General features: G+C 28.0%; 4 protein-coding genes and 1 long non-coding RNA gene across 5 annotated transcripts in view; 2 read left to right on the plus strand and 3 right to left on the minus strand.

Moving 5' to 3' along the window:
* The window catches only part of LOC118071518 (follistatin-A), a 34,999-nt gene extending 25,881 nt beyond the window's left edge, over positions 1–9,118 (minus strand). The window contains exons 1-7 of the mRNA XM_035090711.1: positions 8,780–9,118; positions 8,353–8,610; positions 8,024–8,191; positions 7,797–7,944; positions 6,510–6,670; positions 5,927–6,369; positions 5,513–5,612 (exon numbers count right to left, since the gene is read on the minus strand). Of these exons, the coding sequence (XP_034946602.1) occupies positions 5,513–5,612; positions 5,927–6,369; positions 6,510–6,670; positions 7,797–7,944; positions 8,024–8,191; positions 8,353–8,610; positions 8,780–9,007 (1,506 nt within the window). The 5' untranslated portion in view covers positions 9,008–9,118. The remainder of the gene's footprint in view (positions 1–5,512; positions 5,613–5,926; positions 6,370–6,509; positions 6,671–7,796; positions 7,945–8,023; positions 8,192–8,352; positions 8,611–8,779) is intronic.
* A 361-nt stretch (positions 9,119–9,479) lies between these two features.
* Positions 9,480–10,247, minus strand: LOC118071528 (uncharacterized). Its single transcript, XR_004690898.1, has 4 exons — positions 10,180–10,247; positions 10,050–10,106; positions 9,694–9,863; positions 9,480–9,612 (listed from the first exon to the last, which is right to left on the minus strand). It is a non-coding gene; the product is annotated as an uncharacterized lncRNA (long non-coding RNA).
* A 106-nt stretch (positions 10,248–10,353) lies between these two features.
* LOC118071481 (uncharacterized) lies at positions 10,354–13,553 on the minus strand. Its single transcript, XM_035090653.1, has 10 exons — positions 13,193–13,553; positions 12,986–13,104; positions 12,605–12,852; positions 12,400–12,511; positions 12,214–12,324; positions 11,975–12,145; positions 11,766–11,887; positions 11,403–11,588; positions 10,498–10,723; positions 10,354–10,436 (listed from the first exon to the last, which is right to left on the minus strand). The coding sequence occupies exons 1-10, from the start codon at positions 13,333–13,335 to the stop codon at positions 10,354–10,356; spliced, it is 1,521 nt and encodes a 506-aa protein (XP_034946544.1). The 5' UTR covers positions 13,336–13,553.
* Positions 13,554–14,263: 710 nt separating this feature from the next.
* LOC118071523 (phospholipase A2-like) lies at positions 14,264–16,268 on the plus strand. The gene is made up of 4 exons (XM_035090718.1): positions 14,264–14,620; positions 15,187–15,346; positions 15,932–16,084; positions 16,155–16,268. The coding sequence occupies exons 1-4, from the start codon at positions 14,380–14,382 to the stop codon at positions 16,240–16,242; spliced, it is 642 nt and encodes a 213-aa protein (XP_034946609.1). The 5' UTR covers positions 14,264–14,379; the 3' UTR covers positions 16,243–16,268.
* A 35-nt stretch (positions 16,269–16,303) lies between these two features.
* LOC118071522 (phospholipase A2-like) lies at positions 16,304–18,860 on the plus strand. The gene is made up of 4 exons (XM_035090717.1): positions 16,304–17,553; positions 18,148–18,334; positions 18,435–18,587; positions 18,654–18,860. The coding sequence occupies exons 1-4, from the start codon at positions 17,337–17,339 to the stop codon at positions 18,739–18,741; spliced, it is 645 nt and encodes a 214-aa protein (XP_034946608.1). The 5' UTR covers positions 16,304–17,336; the 3' UTR covers positions 18,742–18,860.
* Positions 18,861–19,004: the final 144 nt, after the last annotated feature.

The raw sequence follows: 19,004 nt of genomic DNA on the forward strand, positions 1-19,004 counted from the left end.
ACCATTAGGGGTTTTTCCAGCATTTTTTGCTGGAATAATATTACATTATTAACCAAGGAAGCAAAATATAAGAAAATTTTTTATTGCAAATCTAACTTCATTATCTTAACGATCATACCCTGGGTGTTCTCAAACATATTGAACCCTTTTTTGATAATATTCCATCATGATAATTATTTTATTATAAGCTTGATAATATATAATTACTAGCTGAGGATAATTATTCAACAGTAATTCCATTAACACCACTAGAGCGTATAAATTTCAAAGACTCTTTTGCATCATTTCAGATCCAAGGAAATTGATCGAGCACTCAAACAAATGGAATCTTACATTACTGTGTAACTTTTATACTCGATTTATATCCTCAAGAATCAAAGAATGAATATCTCCAGTAGTTTAGAGGGTCTCTCTAGCCATCTAGTATCATTGAAAAACGTGGATTGAATTTATTGTCCGTCTTTTTATAGGGTTTTACAATGTTTTACAATGTAGTAATGCATTTGCTACTTTTAATTTACTTCAATACTTGGAATGATATACGTTTTTTTAAGATTAACTGTTCTATCAAGTACACACTGATGCAGTAAATAAAATGTAATGTTATTTTATAATGCTCTATAATTTATTTTTAGATTTTATTTTTAGTTATATTCCATTAATGTTCACAATAAATGCACTGGAAGTTATAAAAAAATACGATAAAAAATATCTTATACGTGTCATTGCAGTTTTGTATGCTCTCAACTAATTATTGCTTCAAGAACTAGGGTTTTACAGTTATTACTGATTGAAGTTGTCTTTAAAAAAGGAAGGTATAATGAAAATCTATCTAGACACTTGCTTATAAAATTTGCAAAAATATGACGATTTAATTTTAATGTGAATTTTATCAAACCTTTAATTAAAAATTATTCAAACAAATTGGAAAGAAGATAATTCGATTGATGTACTGAGATAAAAATTAGTTAAATAATGTTTCTAACAGTCTGCTGATTATTTTATTATGCTGATTTACTTGACAAGTATCAAGGAGAAAGTATGAGATATGTTGGATAGAATAGGTGGGACATGTGTTTACAAAAATTCCCCTGAAATTGGTCAAATATCTGGAGATGCATTGTCTGATGGTCCAACCATTTCTCTCTTTCCGTACAGCAAAAAGTTCACGAAAGAAATTTTCTCTCAAAATTGAACCCTAGAAACGCGGTTAATCGTGAGACAAGTGAACATTTACTAGACATTTATTGCCTTTTCTCTGATTAACCAGCTTATTTCGTAAAACAATAATAGTGAAGCTCATCAAATTGTTCCAAACAAGATGATGAGGTAGCTAAGTTGTTCATAAGACTCATTAACTGGTAAAAGTCCAGCAATGTTAAGATGATAGATCAAAGTTTGCATTCAAATGTCTATCAACCACCAAGACATCTCTTCAAATCAATCAATTTTGTTCTGATTCTCAAGTCAATCTTCAACAACAAAAAATTCCCTTCCATTTCAAACCAAAACATTCTTCATTGATCATCAACCATCAAGACCTAGTAGTTCCAATTCCACTGAAAGTCTAACAAATAATATATCTTTTAAATAAACCATTCGTTATTATAAACCCAAAATTCATCAGAATATTTAGCAGTGTTGTATCCAATAAAAGCTCATTGAAAAAACAACTTAACATTAATTACCTGATAATTTTCAGAAATCATTAGAAAGCAACCAAATATCTAGAAAATAGTGAAGATCCACCAAACTAATAAATGAATACTACAAGAACAAAAATAATCCAATGAGTGATTGAATTTAACAGAAAAGCAAAATGTGCATTAGGAAATCGTCTAGACGTGGTTGGTTAACTGGTTAACCGTGATGGATGTGGTATTATCATGGCCGTGAGTTATGTGTATAGGAACAGAGAAGAGGAAGCGAGCTAAAAGTTATCAGTATATCGACATCAACAGCAGCGGTGGTCTCGCCTAAACCTCTTTTGCAACAAGCCTTCTCGTTACATTTACCTTCAAGATCACATTAACATGTACATTTATATACAGATATGGAACCCATGACTGCACACTGTACGTTAGTCGGTCGGTCACACCAGATAAGGTACTCACATTTGTATGCGTCGCCGGTAAAAGGCAAACTGCATTGTTATTCAGCGAGCTTTTTAGTATGCGGCTGCAGATTAGTGGACTGCACGATCTAGCAATAGCTGCAACTCGCTGACAGACACTTATTATTTACCTTATATGAACATGTGAGCTTTAACCAAGAGACAGAACTGGCATTACTTGATTTATTTTAGAGATTACTTCCTGTTGGAAGTTGGATTGTGTGATGTGGTCCATAAATTTACTATGCTTTGACATAATCTTCCTTTTACTAAAGGTCATTCAGACAGACTTTGTCAGCCTTTAATTAGGTTTCTTGTGGTGTTTCTTGGAGAGTTATAATTAATGGGCTTGACTAAATGGAAAAAATGATAATATTGTGATCAAGAAGAACTCAATGACAAATGATGATTGCATTTACATGGCTATTTAATTGGGATATAATTTGAGGATGAAATGTGAAAGATAATTATTGAAGAATGTTTTGGTTTGAAATGGAAGGGAATTTTTTGTTGTTGAAGATTGACTTGAGAATCAGAACAAAATTGATTGATTTGAAGAGATGTCTTGGTGGTTGATAGACATTTGAATGCAAACTTTGATCTATCATCTTAACATTGCTGGACTTTTACCAGTTAATGAGTCTTATGAACAACTTAGCTACCTCATCATCTTGTTTGGAACAATTTGATGAGCTTCACTATTATTGTTTTACGAAATAAGCTGATTAATCAGAGAAAAGGCAATAAATGTCTAGTAAATGTTCACTTATCTCACGATTAACCGCGTTTCTAGGGTTCAATTTTGAGAGAAAATTTCTTTCGTGAACTTTTTGCTGTACGGAAAGAGAGAAATGATTGGACCATCAGACAATGCATCTCCAGATATTTGACCAATTTCAGGGGAATTTTTGTAAACACATGTCCCACCTATTCTATCCAACATATCTCATACTTTCTCCTTGATACTTGTCAAGTAAATCAGCATAATAAAACAATCAGCGGACTTTTCCTAAATATCCTCTCCATCAATTCCATCTATGTTCTTTCCATCCGCCAATTCATGATCGTACTGTTATTTCTGCTGCACTTGTACACCTCTTAAGCGAGGCTTCTCCACTTCACTCATCGACAATAGTGCTGGAGATCTCTAGAAGTATGACAAGTTCCGTAAATGATTCGTAAAAAATTATCACACGAAGCTCAATAGACCAGTAAGAGAAAAAACGAGCTACGAATGAATTCCCAATGCCCCATATCTAACTCTTTTTACTCCTGAAGAAAATTTTTTATTGATCATTTAACCTTCGAATTCGAAATATCCTATCTCTTTGACACCTTCAAAAACCCTCCTACAAACCCTTGATTCAATCATTTTTCCCTCACCTTTGGACTGCTAAACCCATCAGTTATTCTACAATGCTTCCTACATTCCGCTTGACTTCATCCATTTCCAGGTGATAATTATTTTTTTGTAGCAAGTAATTTAAATGGAATTATATAAATGTTGTGTGATCCTCACCGGACGGATATAAAAATCATTATAGCTGTAGTTACAGCATCCGTTAAAATAAATCTATACATACACAAATCACGAGACTAATGTATTTATCTGCTAGTCATTTTCTCATACCATTGATTCAACTTCTTTCTTTTTTCTTCTTTTTAATTTTTCTTTCAATTTTAATGCCTCTATTTATTGTTGTTATTATTCTTACTTAATTTTTCTCAACCGGATGTAGAATCGGCAGTTGTAATCACAACTAAGAAAAATGAATAAATTGATCCTTGTGTTTCTTATTATCTATTTTCAAGACTTGCAATTACCAACAAGAGTGCACGACACACCCGTGCAATCGGAGCACCATCAAAGCTACACTGTAATAGAGCAGCTGGTATTTGCAATTGAATGAAAATTACAGATAGAAATATATACTTGGAAGTACTTTGTGGTTTTTTAGATAGTTAAGCATAAAAGAAGATTTGTGATAATTTAACGTTGTTTTTATGTTGGTAATAATCAGTGGAAAAATTTTTATTCTTTCACTTAATAACCCTACCTAAGTATCCAAGATATATATATATATATAAAAATAAGTATTGTTTTCTTATGTTAGGTATTAAATTTTTTTTCATAAAATAATTTTATAATGATTTGCTTGAGAGAAAGTTGGTGAAGAATTTTCTTCAACTTTTGATTATTTTGTTTTTAAATTCATGATGAATTAACTAAAAGAGATAAATATTCTTTGATGTTAAATACTGGTTTTCTAATAATTCTTAAAACCCAGAAGTATAAAATAATTCAACAAAACAATTGATTCAAAAAAAATTATCTAAGTTTTGATAATTCTATTCTAAAAATCATCATTGGAAAATTGTTGAAGATAAAAATTTATCAACACTAGAATCTTCTAAATCAATATCCGATTCTAAACATTATTATTAAACCCATTTTTATGAACCGGAAATACATTAAAACATTCACGAAAATAGTCTAAAATCTATAAAAAATGATACTTTATTTCATGATGATGAATTAATTTCATGAAAACTCAAAGTGATAAAAATTTATCAACACTAGGATCTTCAGAAGAATCAGGGAATTTTTAATTTCAAGTATTGGTTTTAAATTTATTTTCATAAATCATAAATGCATTAAAGAAATTGATAAAAGCTAATCATAACCAAAAAATCAATAAAAAAAAAACTAGGTTGATTTAAAATACAAATAAACTCCATATTTTGACAAGAGCTTGACTTTCCCAAGACATCCTTTAAATCCAAAGGTCCAATCTCTAAATAGCCCGACCTTTATAAACATCCCAATATAATACACTTGACAAAAATGAAATTAACTTAAGATTTATATCCTTAAAAAGCTTTTAGAGCAATGAACTTTCTACACTAAATCTAACAAAAACAAAACAAAAATGTCAAAATAATTTTGAATTGTACTTCATGAGTTAACAAACTAGCCTATTTATTATTCCAACTAAAATTTGTTATGATCTAGTGATTTAGTAAAGTACTGATAATTATAGACACGATGTGTAAAGCACGAGAATCCGGATTTACGCTAATAAGAACTCAGACGATGCTCTTGGAATTCCGTAAAGGCCAAAGTACGAGAGCATAAGGAAAAGAAACTGGTGGCGGTATCACGAATAGAACTTATACATTCAGCTGAGTTAAACAAACATGAATCTTTCTCCATATTCATTGCTTCAACATAACCGGAACTCATGATTTTGCTATGACAAGAGATAAGAATATTCTTGGGTTTAAAATTTTTTTTTTTTTAGATATTAAGAGTTGCCAAGGTTTATAATAACTCCTAATAATTTGAACAATTTGATTTATAATTATAAAAAACAATTAAAATCATAAACAAAAACTCACCGGCTCGGTTCGTCCATCACCAGATTTTCCTATAGATTGACCCTCCAACCAACCCATCTTTGATAAAAGTTTGAATCCTTTGTTGTCTTTGGCTATGGACCTGCAAATAGAAGCAAATAATTCATCAGTATTATTATTGTTTATTGAAGAAAAAAAGACAGTATTTTAGCAAACAGAATATAGGAAATTTGGTAAAATAACTGGTGAATTTAAAAGCCCAAAGTTGAGGAAATAATTGTTGGAAAAAGGTTTGTAGGAAGATTTTATTTTTCTTTTTCAAACAAAAATATTTCCTGACAATTATCTCCGATACTTTGTTCTTGAATAATTTATGTTCCACCAAAGACATTCGTCATAATAAATATTGTTGTTCAATGAATGCTTAATTTAACACAACTACCCAAGCATACTTACATCTCCACTGAACTCTGTTGCGTTTTTACATTATGATCAGATGAACCCACGCATTCTCTTCGTGCTTGAGCACGGTCGTGATACCCAGGAGCAACTTGGCTCGCTGTTAAAGTGTTATCTTTATCTACACCAAATTTATTCTTCAGTCTCTTGAGTTCTGATTTGTGTTGACTTTTTATCGAGATAATATCACCAGTAGTATCCGAGCTTTGCTGCACCAATCCTGGCTCACAGTGACCACAAGTCTCATAGCCATTGTGAACGTGGCAGAGCAATTTAGTATTTCCGACTTGGACAATCGAACCGTGAATTATTGCAAGAGGCTCTGACTCTTGTTTAGCAACTGAAAGACGTTTTCCATTAACGTAAGTACCGTTTCGAGATCCTAAATCGATTATTTCATATTGTCTTTTGTCTTGGTCATACTGAAACTTAGCGTGATGCTGAAATAAAAGGGTAAATACTTTTTAGATATCAAATTGGTTGAAAGGAAGTTTTTTTTAGAGACAATAAAATAAGAAAAAAATGAATGATTGGTAATTGAAAATACAATAAATAACTTTAAAGAAAATTTAAAACTTACTTTACTGATGTTTATGTCAGGTATGAGAACTGAATGATCACCTTCTCTACCTAATGATCCACCAGTGAAAGTTATGATAAATAGAGAACCAATTTTTAGAAGCTGAAGATTTGTTTCTTTTACAATAATTCTCATACATGGTGGATAATTTTTTGCAATATCTGAAAACAAAATATTAATTATAATTTTTTATATATTTATCAGCCATGATTATTTTGATAGATAATTAATTTAAAAATCATTTCGAATCTTTTTAGTCAAACCATTAAATTATTTTGCCTCTTTTTAATAAATATAATCTCATTATTTCTAAATAATCAGAATTTCAATTAATTCTCTGAATGTTACATATTTAAAGCTGCACAAAAATTAATATTATAAAGTTATATTTATATGTAATTAAGTTAAATTATAATTATTTAATTTTAAAATAATTATAGATCCAATTGTTTATACTAATACCAGCATCACATAATGATATATATCATAAAAAAAGTTGAATTATGTTATTAATAGAAGCAATACTTCGATTTAATTTAAATAAAATAAAAACAAACAAAATAAAAATAGTTTTAATTATTTGAGAACAAAAAATTATAAAGGTTTTTAAAAATCAGAAGAAACTTTGCTTATAACTTGAATTTTTTAGTTCTCATCAAAAATCTGTTTTATAATTCCCCTTAAATTCCACAAACATTAAATATTTTTAAACCTAATTTTTATTGTTAATTAATAGTAAAATAATAAGTAAGTTAACTTTACAATTTTTTATGGCAAAAAAACTGGATAGGCATGAAAGTATAACATTACCTGTTATAAATATAATTTAATTATTAATAACTAATCTGAAAGATCCAACAAGATGATGATAAATTCAAAAGGTATCCAAGAATTAATTAATGAAACTTCTGTTTACAATCAATGAAATGTAAAAGGCTTCGAATCGAATGAAATTATTTATATATATTATTAAAACATTCAACTTGAGATTTAATGAAAACTTAATCCGTCCAATTAATTACTTTATTTATGAATTTATTTTTATATGTATTATTTGTAATCATTATTTTAATAATAATTAATTGTATTATCGGAGTCCTTTTTTCAGACACTGAATATTTTTGTTAGTTTTAAATAAACAAATGTATGAGATTAAAAAATAATAATATAAATTCAAATTAAATTGTGTATTTTACATCAATCATTAAGATATTCAGATAAATGTAAATTAATAATAATATTACGAAGTTTGAATTAATTTGAATATTAAAGGAATTATTGACAAACCTTGATCATCTTTCACACATTCTCCACCACTACTAGAAGTTCCTGAAGAAAAATACTCTGAGCCGGAGCTAGATTCACTTCCAGAGCATTCTCCCTCCTCTGGAGCATCTTTTTGTTCTTCACTATGACCATCCACAGACTTATTGATCTATTTTTCATCAATAATTAATTTTATAATTTATAAATAACAACATAACCTAATAAGTATTAAACACAAAAATAATTACCATTTCACTAGGCTTTGATGTCAACCGTTTTTTCTTCTTCAGCTTCCTTTTTTGACTCGATCTTTCCACAGGAGTGACCTGGGTCTGACTGTGAAACTTGTATGTCTTAGTTTCATCATCATAATAGTAGTAGATGCCTGAGTTTCCGTCGTAATAGAGTTTTTGAGTCTAAATAAAAGACAATAAATGGTAAATATAGTCAGTTTTAAATAATTTTTGGAGTTAAATAAATTTAATAGATGGTTTATTTTGTTTTATTTATAAAAAAACGAGCTAAAAATAAATGTAATATAGGTTATATATTGTTATAATTAATTTTTTAAACTTACTGCATCATAATAATAGCCAGTGTTGTAGTCATAATACAATCCAGAAGTTTCTTCGTACACAAAACCCGATTGTTGCAAAGTTAATTCTGCTGCTTGCTTGACTTGGTCAGTAATACTTCCAGAATTATTGGTGTTATCTGTTTCCCAACCATGTTGTGATGATTGGATTAAATTGGATTCTTTAATTATTTCTGCATCAGTTTGTACTCCTTTATGCTCGAATTTTGGCTTCTTGATTCTACTTTTGTCCAACTTAACCTAGAAAATTATTTTACAATATCATTTATTTAATCTTTAAATTATAATGTATTATCATATAATAAATAATATTATTCATTTTTTACCGAATAATTTATTGATTAATAATAGATAATTGTAAAGATTTGAATAAAAAAAGTAAATAATCAAAAATTCAAAAAAATCATACCTTATTTTTTAATTCCTTATGCAAATCTTCCAGCACTCTTCTCTGACATTTGATATAATCTTGTATTGTATTTATAAACTTTTTCAGCTCTGGATATTTGTCAATAATTGTTAATAAATCCACTGGAATTGTTTCAATTAATTTTGATTCATCATCAATGGCCATTAGTTTATTACTGTCACTTTTTATCGCTGAATTGTCAATCAAATCATCACTGTGTCTATCCATTATTGTATTATTTATTAATTAAACTAATTTCTTTTATTATTTACACTTATCGAATAACTAATTCACTAGATTTATCATTAAAAAACGTTTGCAAATTTGCGAAATATTGAAATTGTAAAATGGCCGTCTAGAGTGAGAAAATAAAATTAATCCACGAGATGGCGCTACCGATCAATTACTGTTTCGCGCGGAATTTTTGAATTTAAAAAATCCAAAAATTACATAGCAATTTAATTATTTTTATTACATTCAATAATATAATATGTATTAATAATTTTAAATAATAAAACAGTCCGAAAATAATACAACGTGTAAAATATAATATTATTCTGAATGTTTCATTATTCTAAAATTAATGATTAAAAATTATTTAAATCGATACGAGTGTATGTAAAAATATCCAATGATTTGTTGAACAAAAAAATATTTACAATAGGAGTAAAAAAATAATATTTAATATTATAAAAACTGTATCATAGTAAAAATATTGTAGAAAATGAGTATGTACTTTTATTTAAAAACTCACTCATCCGTAGAGAGCCATATGGTGATGACCTTTGTTTCACAGTCTTGTTCTATACATATTTTGTTGGCATTAGCCAAATCTAGAAAGATAAAAATATTTAATATTATTAAAACGATTAAAAACTCTTTTTATTAATTTCATAATTATTAATCATACATACTCGTAATATGTGCAAAAGCATAGACACGATTTTTTCTCTGTGTTTCAGGTATAGGTGCTAGATCTCTGAATGTTATTCTAACACCTCCTACGCATATTTGTTTTATTTTTTGATAAACATATTCTTCATCCCAATCAAGATCTTGTGGATTATCACGGCCAGTGAAAAAACTAGAATATCAAGCAAACAATACTATAATTTTTGTAATAACTTTTTTAAAAAAATGGTTACAAATTATTTATAAAACAATAAATTACATAACAATACTTCTATCACAAAAGACTATAAAATTGTGAAATTTTCTTTAGAATCTAAATACTGTTAACTAAATTTTAATAATTAAATTTCTAAATTACCTGTCAATTTCCGCTACTGGAACCGTATCATGTTCCGATGGGTTGGTCTCTATTGGTCTAATAACAAATTACTTTTGTTAGACTAAACTCGTCTTTACTTCCATTATTAATCATGCAAAAAGCTACTTACGGATCAACAAATTCATCTATATGAACTGATCTCACAGTAATATGACCTTTAACTTCCGAATCTTCAATTGGAAATTTATCTCTAGTATCTCTAGTAAAAGAAATCAATCATAAACATTTATTTTTATCTCTGAATGATATTTTTGATCTATTAAAATTGAATATTTAGAATAACTTACCCTTCAATCTTATCTTTCATTGATGATAACTCAATATTATCAATTAAATCTGAAGCTCGTAGATCTGAAGCTTGTAAATCTGAAGCAGAAAAAAATAAATAAGTAGGAAAAAAAAGTGTTTATTATCTGAGATTACTTACTCTGTTTTTCTACTGAAGAAAGAGAATGAAGATCAGATTTATTCATTTCAAATTCATTTTCATTCCGTTTGTGTGTATGATCTGCCACAAGTTGGAATTTCTCTAATAAAACTCCACTGATTGGTTTACGCTTCTTATTTTTAGCAAATATTGATGATGGTATCTTGAGGAGCTCTACTGCAGGTATCACAATATTCCTTGGTTGGATGATTCTCTTGTGTAAAGACTAAATTTGAGAGATTAAAAATTGATTAAGTTTTATGATTACAATGTAAAAATCTCTATTTCAGAATTAACATGACTAGTTTATTATTTTATCTAAAATAATAAACTAGTCTCTTTGATGAGTATATGAATTGAAAAAATCGACATTTTGACTTAAAAAAGGGGATAAAACGTTGAGGCAGGTAGATTGGGAGGAGTGTCGAAGAAGATTGTGGTAGGTAGTGGTAGTTTGGTGTAAGAAATTGTTCAGAATTGGGTGAAAATCGATGTCACCGATTTTAGGATTTTAGAATGATGTAATTTTAGGATGGTTTATGTAGGGAAGAGCGCGTTAGATGTAGGGTGTGTAAGGCTAGTTAATTATTTTATATAAAATAGTCATGTTAATTCTGAAATAGAGATTTTTCAGTATGGTTCAAAATTTCGGAAAACATTTCTAAGGTTGCTATAAATAATGATCATAAAAATAGGATTTCCACTTCAGCAAAGGGATGAAATTGCCAAAAACATTATTTTCAATTTAACATAAAAAGGTCCTGAAACTTTCTGTCCTATCTCTTGTTATTCAGCTGTAAAATTAATTTTTAACATTTCTCGAATGAAAAGTTTTGATTCAATAAAATAATAAACTCGATTTTTGATAATTAATTAGAATTAATAGAAAAAAATAATTATCTTACAACTGTTTGCGTATAAATATTTGTCAAATCATGTTTAATCATTGTTTCTTCATCAAACAATGGCTTCGTCTTCTTCTTCTTCTTATTTTTTTTAAGTATGTGTTCAGACTTTTCAATCTCTGGTAAAATCCAGACATCATCACTTGTTTCTGCTTGCGAGGCTTTCAATTGTTCGTTCAAGTTTCTCTGAAAAAAAGTCCATCAAGTCTAAAATAATACAACTTTTAAACATCTCATGCAATTAATTATATCAATAATCACTTTTACTTGTCAAATTGAATAAAAAAAATTAATTTAATTAATTGTTATTGCTATTATTTATCATTTAATTCTTTTCAACATATTTCCAAATCAATAACTTACTCGGCTGCGTTTGGATGGAGTTTCTATAGAGTCCCTATTATCTTTTTGCTTTCTTTTGGATGGAGTTTGAGGAATTTCAGGTAACGCTTCTTCGATATGTTGGGAAAAATGAGCGAAATTCCCTAAAATAATTATCATTTTTAATTGTTATAATCGATTATTTATTATTAATCATTAAATAAAAATTTTAATCTTTAATTCCATCATACCTTCATCGTTCTTTGTATTATCTGGCAATGCTGAAGCCTCATTTTCTATTCGATTTCGTTTGGATGGAGTTTCTGTAGAGTCTCTATTACCTCTTTGCTTTCTTTTAGATGGAGTTAGAGAAACTTCAGGTAAAGCTTCTCCCATATGTTGCAAGAAATCAGCAAAATTTCCTAAATAAATCATCATTTTCAACAGATTTAATAAATTATTTATCAATAAATCTTTAATTGCATTATACCTTCATCATTCCTGACATTATCTGTAACTATTCCAGGTGGTGTATTAGTCGGATGCTGTTCTAATTCTTCCAAAACTCGTTTCTCTGCACGAGCAAACGAACCATATTTTCCTGGAAAAAAAAAATGTATATTAACAGTTTTTAATGAATTCCTTGGATCCATAAAATAAACAGCAAAAAGTTTACCTTGATCAGTTGTTTTTATCAAACTAGATATTGGTTTCACATTGTCCCAACTAAATAGTAATTCATCCTTTGAAGCTGGCCCAAAATAACTTGCTTCGAAAATTTTTTTATCCTAAAAGACATAAAATTTATTATAAATATATTTGAAAACTAATTGAGAAAATTTGATTTTATTTATTTAATTAAGAGAAATTAAAATAAGTACCTCATCTGGCTCCTCAATTTCTTCAATGAGATTTTCATCTTTAACATTTTTATCATTTTCAAAAACTTTTGCCAGATCAATATCATCATCTTCTTCTTTTTCAAACAACAATATCACACTTGAATCGTCATATTCTTCTTTCCCTTTAGGTTTACGAGATTTGCCTTTACCTTGGGCTTTTGGAGAACGTTTTCGTCTTGCAGAAGCAAGTTCTGTTGTAAATCTTGCTAAAATTTGCTTCGAATCATCTACAAATAAAAAAAAAGAAGTTTGAACAGTAAATCAACAAATTTTTTATATTAATAAATATGATTGAATTAAATTTTTATTACATTGAAATTACATTTTCAAAGAAAAACGAAAAAATTTGCAAGTACTGACTATTTATGTATTCCACTTGAATGTAGAGAATTCTATCTAATCCCGCGAAGAGTTTTCGAAGAGTTCGTTGATCATGAACAGTTGTGATGCACATAAGAATGTGTTCATTGATTAAATCACTAAGAAAAAAGAAAAAAAAACATTAATATTTGTCATGTATTTTTCCAATAAATAATTAATTAATTGAATTATTTACAAAATAATTACCATATTTCAGTAAAATCTAAATTTTTTATTTGCTGATTATATTTTTTCTTAAATTTCTGTTCAGGCCATTCATAAGCATGTATGACAAGTTCAAGAAGTGACTTTTGTTCTTTACTTAAATTTATACCAGGCAGATCATCCATGTCGATTTTTTTTAATGAAATAAAAAAAAATGTCGTACTCAAAAAAGCCAAAGAATTTGTTTATAAATGTGGATATTTTTAATTTATTCAAGACAAAGAAAACATCAACAAGTGCTCCAAATAAATTTATTACGCTCTAAGCTAACAATGTAACGGTTTTTTTTTAATTTTTTTGAAGATACTGTTGCACAATTGGTCACAATGAAGCATCGATAATCGATTTAATTCGCGTCATCCCTGCGGTGATAACAAATTTTCTACTTTATCATTATTTTATCAACCCTCATTATTGTTTGACTGCTAAAAGCTGAAATTACCAATTTTTCTATTATTTCTATTATAATTTCAACATGGATTCTTCTACATTTTCATTATTTATCATTATTTAACCTCTAAAAAAGTAAATAATTATTATTTTTAAATAAATCAATCGAAATACTGTGTAAGATGATGACAATGTTTGCATAAATGCAGCATATTTCACACCAAAGCCAATAAAATATTGACAAAAGATGATAAAAGTAGACAAGTAAATGTTTTTCTTTATTAATAATATGAAATAATCCAACAATTATCCATTACATAGCCATTTTATCTCCAATATTTAGTGTCATTAATATTTCTTGAAGATTACCACCTGGATATGCTAATAGCTTTATTGAATATCATCTGATAGTGGTAAGAAAAAGGTTCATCTTTTTTTTTGTACAAAAGCATCATCAACTCAGGTGTAATATCAACTATCCTAAGCAATTATCTTAATGATAATATGATGACCTAGACTTTTATGGAATAAATTGATCTCAATATTGAAATTCTCACAATGCTAAAACAGCTGCTAATTGATATGATTCACAATATCAATTATTCATGAATAAATAAGTATTAAAGTGTCTTTACATATATTCCTCGAACATAAAATCGCATAATCCACATGAAAATAAAGATAAGACTGTCTATAAATTGCAAATTATTTAAAGAATTATTATTTATAAATAAATTTATCTTTACATATTGAGGAAGTTATCCATTTCATCTAAGAATATGAATTACTTTAGACAAATCTTGAAGTTAAATGAATTATTTGTGTTAATTTTGGTCATACAAGTTGCTAATTATGGTGTTCAATCAGCTCCAGCTCCAAATGACAAAGTTCAAACTAAGATGACTATTGTGGAACGATTGCTTGAAGAGTTCCAGTCAATGTTACCTGGCAATCAAACTGGTGGGACATTTGGAGAGATTTTAAACATGTTTGAAGGAAGATTCCATGCTATATTTCCAGGTATAATATTTTAATTTTTAAAATTACTTTATTCACAATTAAGCTTTCTTAAATAATCATCAATTTAATCCAGTCTCCATTTTTCTTTTTTATAGCAATGTTTTGAGAGCAATTTCATGATTATTTTCTTTTTCTTCAACAATCTTTCAATAAATTTTTTATTTTCACACACTATTTATTCTCAGAAAGTATAAAAAGGATTAATAAAATATTCTTGCTCTATGAAGATGATCAGAGACCATCTGTAAACAAGTGATTAACATCAACCATCAATAGAAAATGCATAATCATTGAACTAATTTTCCTCTAATTCATTCTCACTATTTGTACATCTTATAAGCTTATAGATTATAAGCAGTCGATATTAAAATATTCAACAACAACACAAAATAGCTGAAAGATCATAATAATGATGATTTATCAACATATTGCAATAAAAAATGTAAATAAAATCTAGATTGAATACATAGCTATTTGAAAAAACAATTCTCAGTATTTTTAAATACTTTGGTGTAAGTAAACAATAAAATACTTTATTTTATTAATTTTATTTATTTAAACAATAGGAACTAGATGGTGTGGATCTGGAAATGATGCATCTGACTATGATGATCTAGGAATGTTTTATAAAAGTGATCAGTGTTGTAGAAGTCATGATAGCTGTGCTTTAAGTATTGAAGCAGGAAAAACTCTTGGTCGTTTAATAAATAATGGCATTTTTACAAGGTGAATAAATTAACTATTCAAATAGAATTTTATTCTAGAGTTTTTTAATTACTTTAATTATTTAAAAATGTTTAAATTTTATTCAAAATAAATAATGTTTTTTTATTTATTTTTAGATGAAATAATAGACGTTATATAACGAATAAAATATCTAATTAATTGTTTACAAGAGTGACGAATATTTTATTTTTACTTATTTGATAATTTTGATTTTAATATCAACGAGTGGAGCTGTAAATTTTTTATTACATCAGAATTAATGACTGTAGATAATGATAAGTTTCTAAAAGAATTTTAAAAAAATTAAACTTCCGGAATCAATGTATTTAATGTTTTTAAATAAATATGCTCAAATATAATAATTCAATTTTCAATAATAAAATAAAAATAAGAAAATAGTAATTCGTCAGAATTTAAAGCTAATTATCGTCATATAGACTTGACTATTTTAATAATTCTATTCATTGTAGAAAAAAAATTTCATTTAGTTCTGATAAATTTGTTTGGACAGCATGAAATAATATTAAATGATAATTCTTAAATATCTAAATGTCTAATAATATTTGTTTTTCATTGAATTAACAGATCTGCTTGCTCATGTGACGAAGAATTTTACAAATGTTTAAAAAATATTGGGAGCGTAATTGCTAGAAGCATTGGAGATACTTATTTTAATATTCTTCAACCTCAATGTTTTGCTGAAGAATATCCTATAGAATCTTGTGAACGTTATTCAGGGTAATAATATTTAATTTTTATCTTTAAAAGAATGAATTAATTGATAATGATGATTTATTTATTCGTCTAGGTTCTTCAAAAGAGGAAAATGTCTTCAATACAAGCTAGACACAAGTAAAAATAAAACTCTGGAATGGTTTGATAATCCTACTTTTTAAAAAGAATGCCGACACTGATGACAGTGTTAAAAAAAAAGAAGTCTTCTATTTGGTAAATTATTTGTAACAATACAATGAATTTGTAGAAATATTAATTGTTAAAGATACATTAGGTGGTAATTAAAATATTGAAATTTGAATGAGAAATTATCGATCGTTCATATAATTTTATACAAAATTCAATAATTTACCCATTTCATTATTGTTTATTGGAAATGGATGAAGTCAAGCGGAATGTAGGAAGCATTGTAGAATAACTGATGGGTTTAGCAGTCCAAAGGTGAGGGAAAAATGATTGAATCAAGGGTTTGTAGGAGGGTTTTTGAAGGTGTTAAAAGGATAGGATATTTCGAATTCGAAGGTTAAATGATCAATGAAAAATTTTCTTCAGGAGTAAAAAGAGTTAGATATGGGGCATTGGGAATTCATTCGTAGCTCGTTTTTTCTCTTACTGGTCTATTGAGCCTCGTGAGATAATTTTTTACGAATCATTTACAGAACTTGTCATACTTCTAGAGATCTCCAGCACTATTGTCGATGAGTAAAGTGGAGAAGCCTCGCTTAAGAGGTGTACAAGTGCAGCAGAAATGACAGTACGATCATGAATTGGCGGATGGAAAGAACATAGATGGAATTGATGGAGAGGATATTTAGGAAAAGTCCGCTGATTGTTTTATTATGCTGATTTACTTGACAAGTATCAAGGAGAAAGTATGAGATATGTTGGATAGAATAGGTGGGACATGTGTTTACAAAAATTCCCCTGAAATTGGTCAAATATCTGGAGATGTATTGTCTGATGGTCCAACCATTTCTCTCTTTCCGTACAGCAAAAAGTTCACGAAAGAATCATTTATTTCTCAAGTTAAGATTGTAGCTTTCATCATCGACTGATTCATTTCTAATAAAAAAAGCAACTGCTCATTAATCGATTGAATAGTCATAAATAAAAAGCAAAAAGAAATAGATGATTCAAAAACTGGAGCGATAATATGAATTTAATGTTTTGAATGACATCATCTATATAACGTCGATAGAAAAATGCTTAAGACTATTTGGTGTTCATTATTCCGCTATTAGATCTAAGCTAAGATATGATTTTCCATCAAAAAATTGTCTTCCTAGTATTATCAACGACATTTATATTTCTATTAAATTCTCATACCAGCATGTTAGATCATAAAAAATTATCTAATGATAGCGTAGAAGTGCTATATTTGGACAATGTATCTATCAACGATTTTGAAGTGCTGAAAAATAAAGATTACAATAATACAGTAGTTAAAAATAAACGATCATTAGTGTTTCCAGGTAAGTAATGAATCTTTATTGCACAAATATCAAATTAGTCTAGTCATGTTAATCTTGAAATTGAAATATTTCAGCATGGCTAAAAATAGTGATAACAAAAACCGGGGTATCACTTCAACAAAAAAATTAAATTACCAAAAAACTATTCTTGGTGATTATCTCGTAAATTACAGGAAATACAAATAAAAGTTTTGAATTAAATTTAAAGAACTTTCAATTTGACATAAAAAAGATCTTGAAGTTTCTTTTTTATTTCTCATAATTTAACTCCAAAATAAGTAAAAAGTTGATTTTTACTATTTTCTATCTTTATCATGATTTTGAAGCTAAACTATGAGGAATACGAGCTGAAATCAAGGATTTTTTTGGCAGAATTTTAATTGCTACAATTTTCATTTGAACTTTTTTCCATATCTCTTATAATTAAATGACAAACAACTGGATTCTGAGCTTCTTCACCTGCTGTTCATGATATAAATACTGTTATTAAAGTTGAAAATAATTTAAAGCAACCTCAAAAATACATCTCCAACATTTCAATCTTGATGACTGAACCAAAATAATTATAATCAACTTGTTTCTTTATTTCCTCAGGTACTCTGTGGTGTGGAATTCAAAACGTAGCAGTCTATGATGAAGATCTAGGATTCTTTTCTCTCACTGACGCTTGCTGTAGAGAACATCAACGATGCTCATTCGAAGATGATAGATCTAGTGGTAATGGTCCAACACCTAGGAACAGTGTACCATCAGTTCTTGCTGGTGAACGTTATAAGGGAGAGTAAGAAATGATTTATCAACATCTACCTAGGGTCTTTGAGGACGAGTTAACCGTTAATTAATCATAAGATATAATTAATTAATAGTCAATTAAATTTCAGAGCTATCTGCAGATGTGAAAAGAGGTTTTATCGTTGTCTTCGACGGACTAATACTATCATTTCTCGGAACCTTGGACGCTTGTATTTCAATATCATTCAGAGAACTTGTTTTACTTATGATCATCCAAGCTTGTACTGCGTCAAATATCAAGGGTAAGAAGTTTAATTAATTATAATCATGATTTGTTGGATATTTAATCAAGTTTAATTATTTTTAAGGTTCTTCCGGTTGAGATGTTTGGAGTATGTGGTGAATACTAGTGCTCCGATGGTGATAGAAGAGAGAGATAATCCATTTTTCTTCTGATAAATTTTATGTTCTTATTTTTGTTGATAATTGTAAGCTATACAAATGCTTTTGTTAAGATAGAAATAAAATAGTGATAATTAATATTTGATTTTGGATAAAAAAAAATAATAAATTAAATCAAAATCTTAATCAAATAAAATAATTAATGGATTTTAGTTAAGTGTTTGTGATATTTAATACCAGTAATTTTTGAAAACTATAAATTATAGATAAGAATGTACTGTATATGTCACAATATAAACTGTAAAGTTGAAATATTA

Source organism: Chelonus insularis, unplaced genomic scaffold, assembly GCF_013357705.1.
Source record: "Chelonus insularis isolate UGA/USDA-ARS -01 unplaced genomic scaffold, ASM1335770v1 contig_85_pilon, whole genome shotgun sequence".
Classification (NCBI taxonomy): domain Eukaryota; kingdom Metazoa; phylum Arthropoda; class Insecta; order Hymenoptera; family Braconidae; genus Chelonus; species Chelonus insularis.

Excerpts from the sequence above, each read along its gene's own strand:
- LOC118071523 (XM_035090718.1), top strand. The coding sequence starts at position 14,380 with ATGAATTACTTTAGACAAATCTTGAAGTTAAATGAATTATTTGTGTTA. Across the intron at positions 14,621-15,186 it reads ATTCCATGCTATATTTCCAG|GAACTAGATGGTGTGGATCT; the intron begins GTATAATATTTT and ends TTTAAACAATAG. Across the intron at positions 16,085-16,154 it reads TCTTGTGAACGTTATTCAGG|GTTCTTCAAAAGAGGAAAAT; the intron begins GTAATAATATTT and ends TTATTCGTCTAG.
- LOC118071481 (XM_035090653.1), bottom strand. The coding sequence starts at position 13,335 with ATGGATGATCTGCCTGGTATAAATTTAAGTAAAGAACAAAAGTCACTT. Across the intron at positions 13,105-13,192 it reads TTAGATTTTACTGAAATATG|TGATTTAATCAATGAACACA; the intron begins GTAATTATTTTG and ends CTTTTTTCTTAG. Across the intron at positions 12,146-12,213 it reads TAATGTCAGGAATGATGAAG|GAAATTTTGCTGATTTCTTG; the intron begins GTATAATGCAAT and ends TGATTTATTTAG.
- LOC118071522 (XM_035090717.1), top strand. The coding sequence starts at position 17,337 with ATGATTTTCCATCAAAAAATTGTCTTCCTAGTATTATCAACGACATTT. Across the intron at positions 17,554-18,147 it reads ACGATCATTAGTGTTTCCAG|GTACTCTGTGGTGTGGAATT; the intron begins GTAAGTAATGAA and ends TTATTTCCTCAG. Across the intron at positions 18,335-18,434 it reads GGTGAACGTTATAAGGGAGA|AGCTATCTGCAGATGTGAAA; the intron begins GTAAGAAATGAT and ends ATTAAATTTCAG.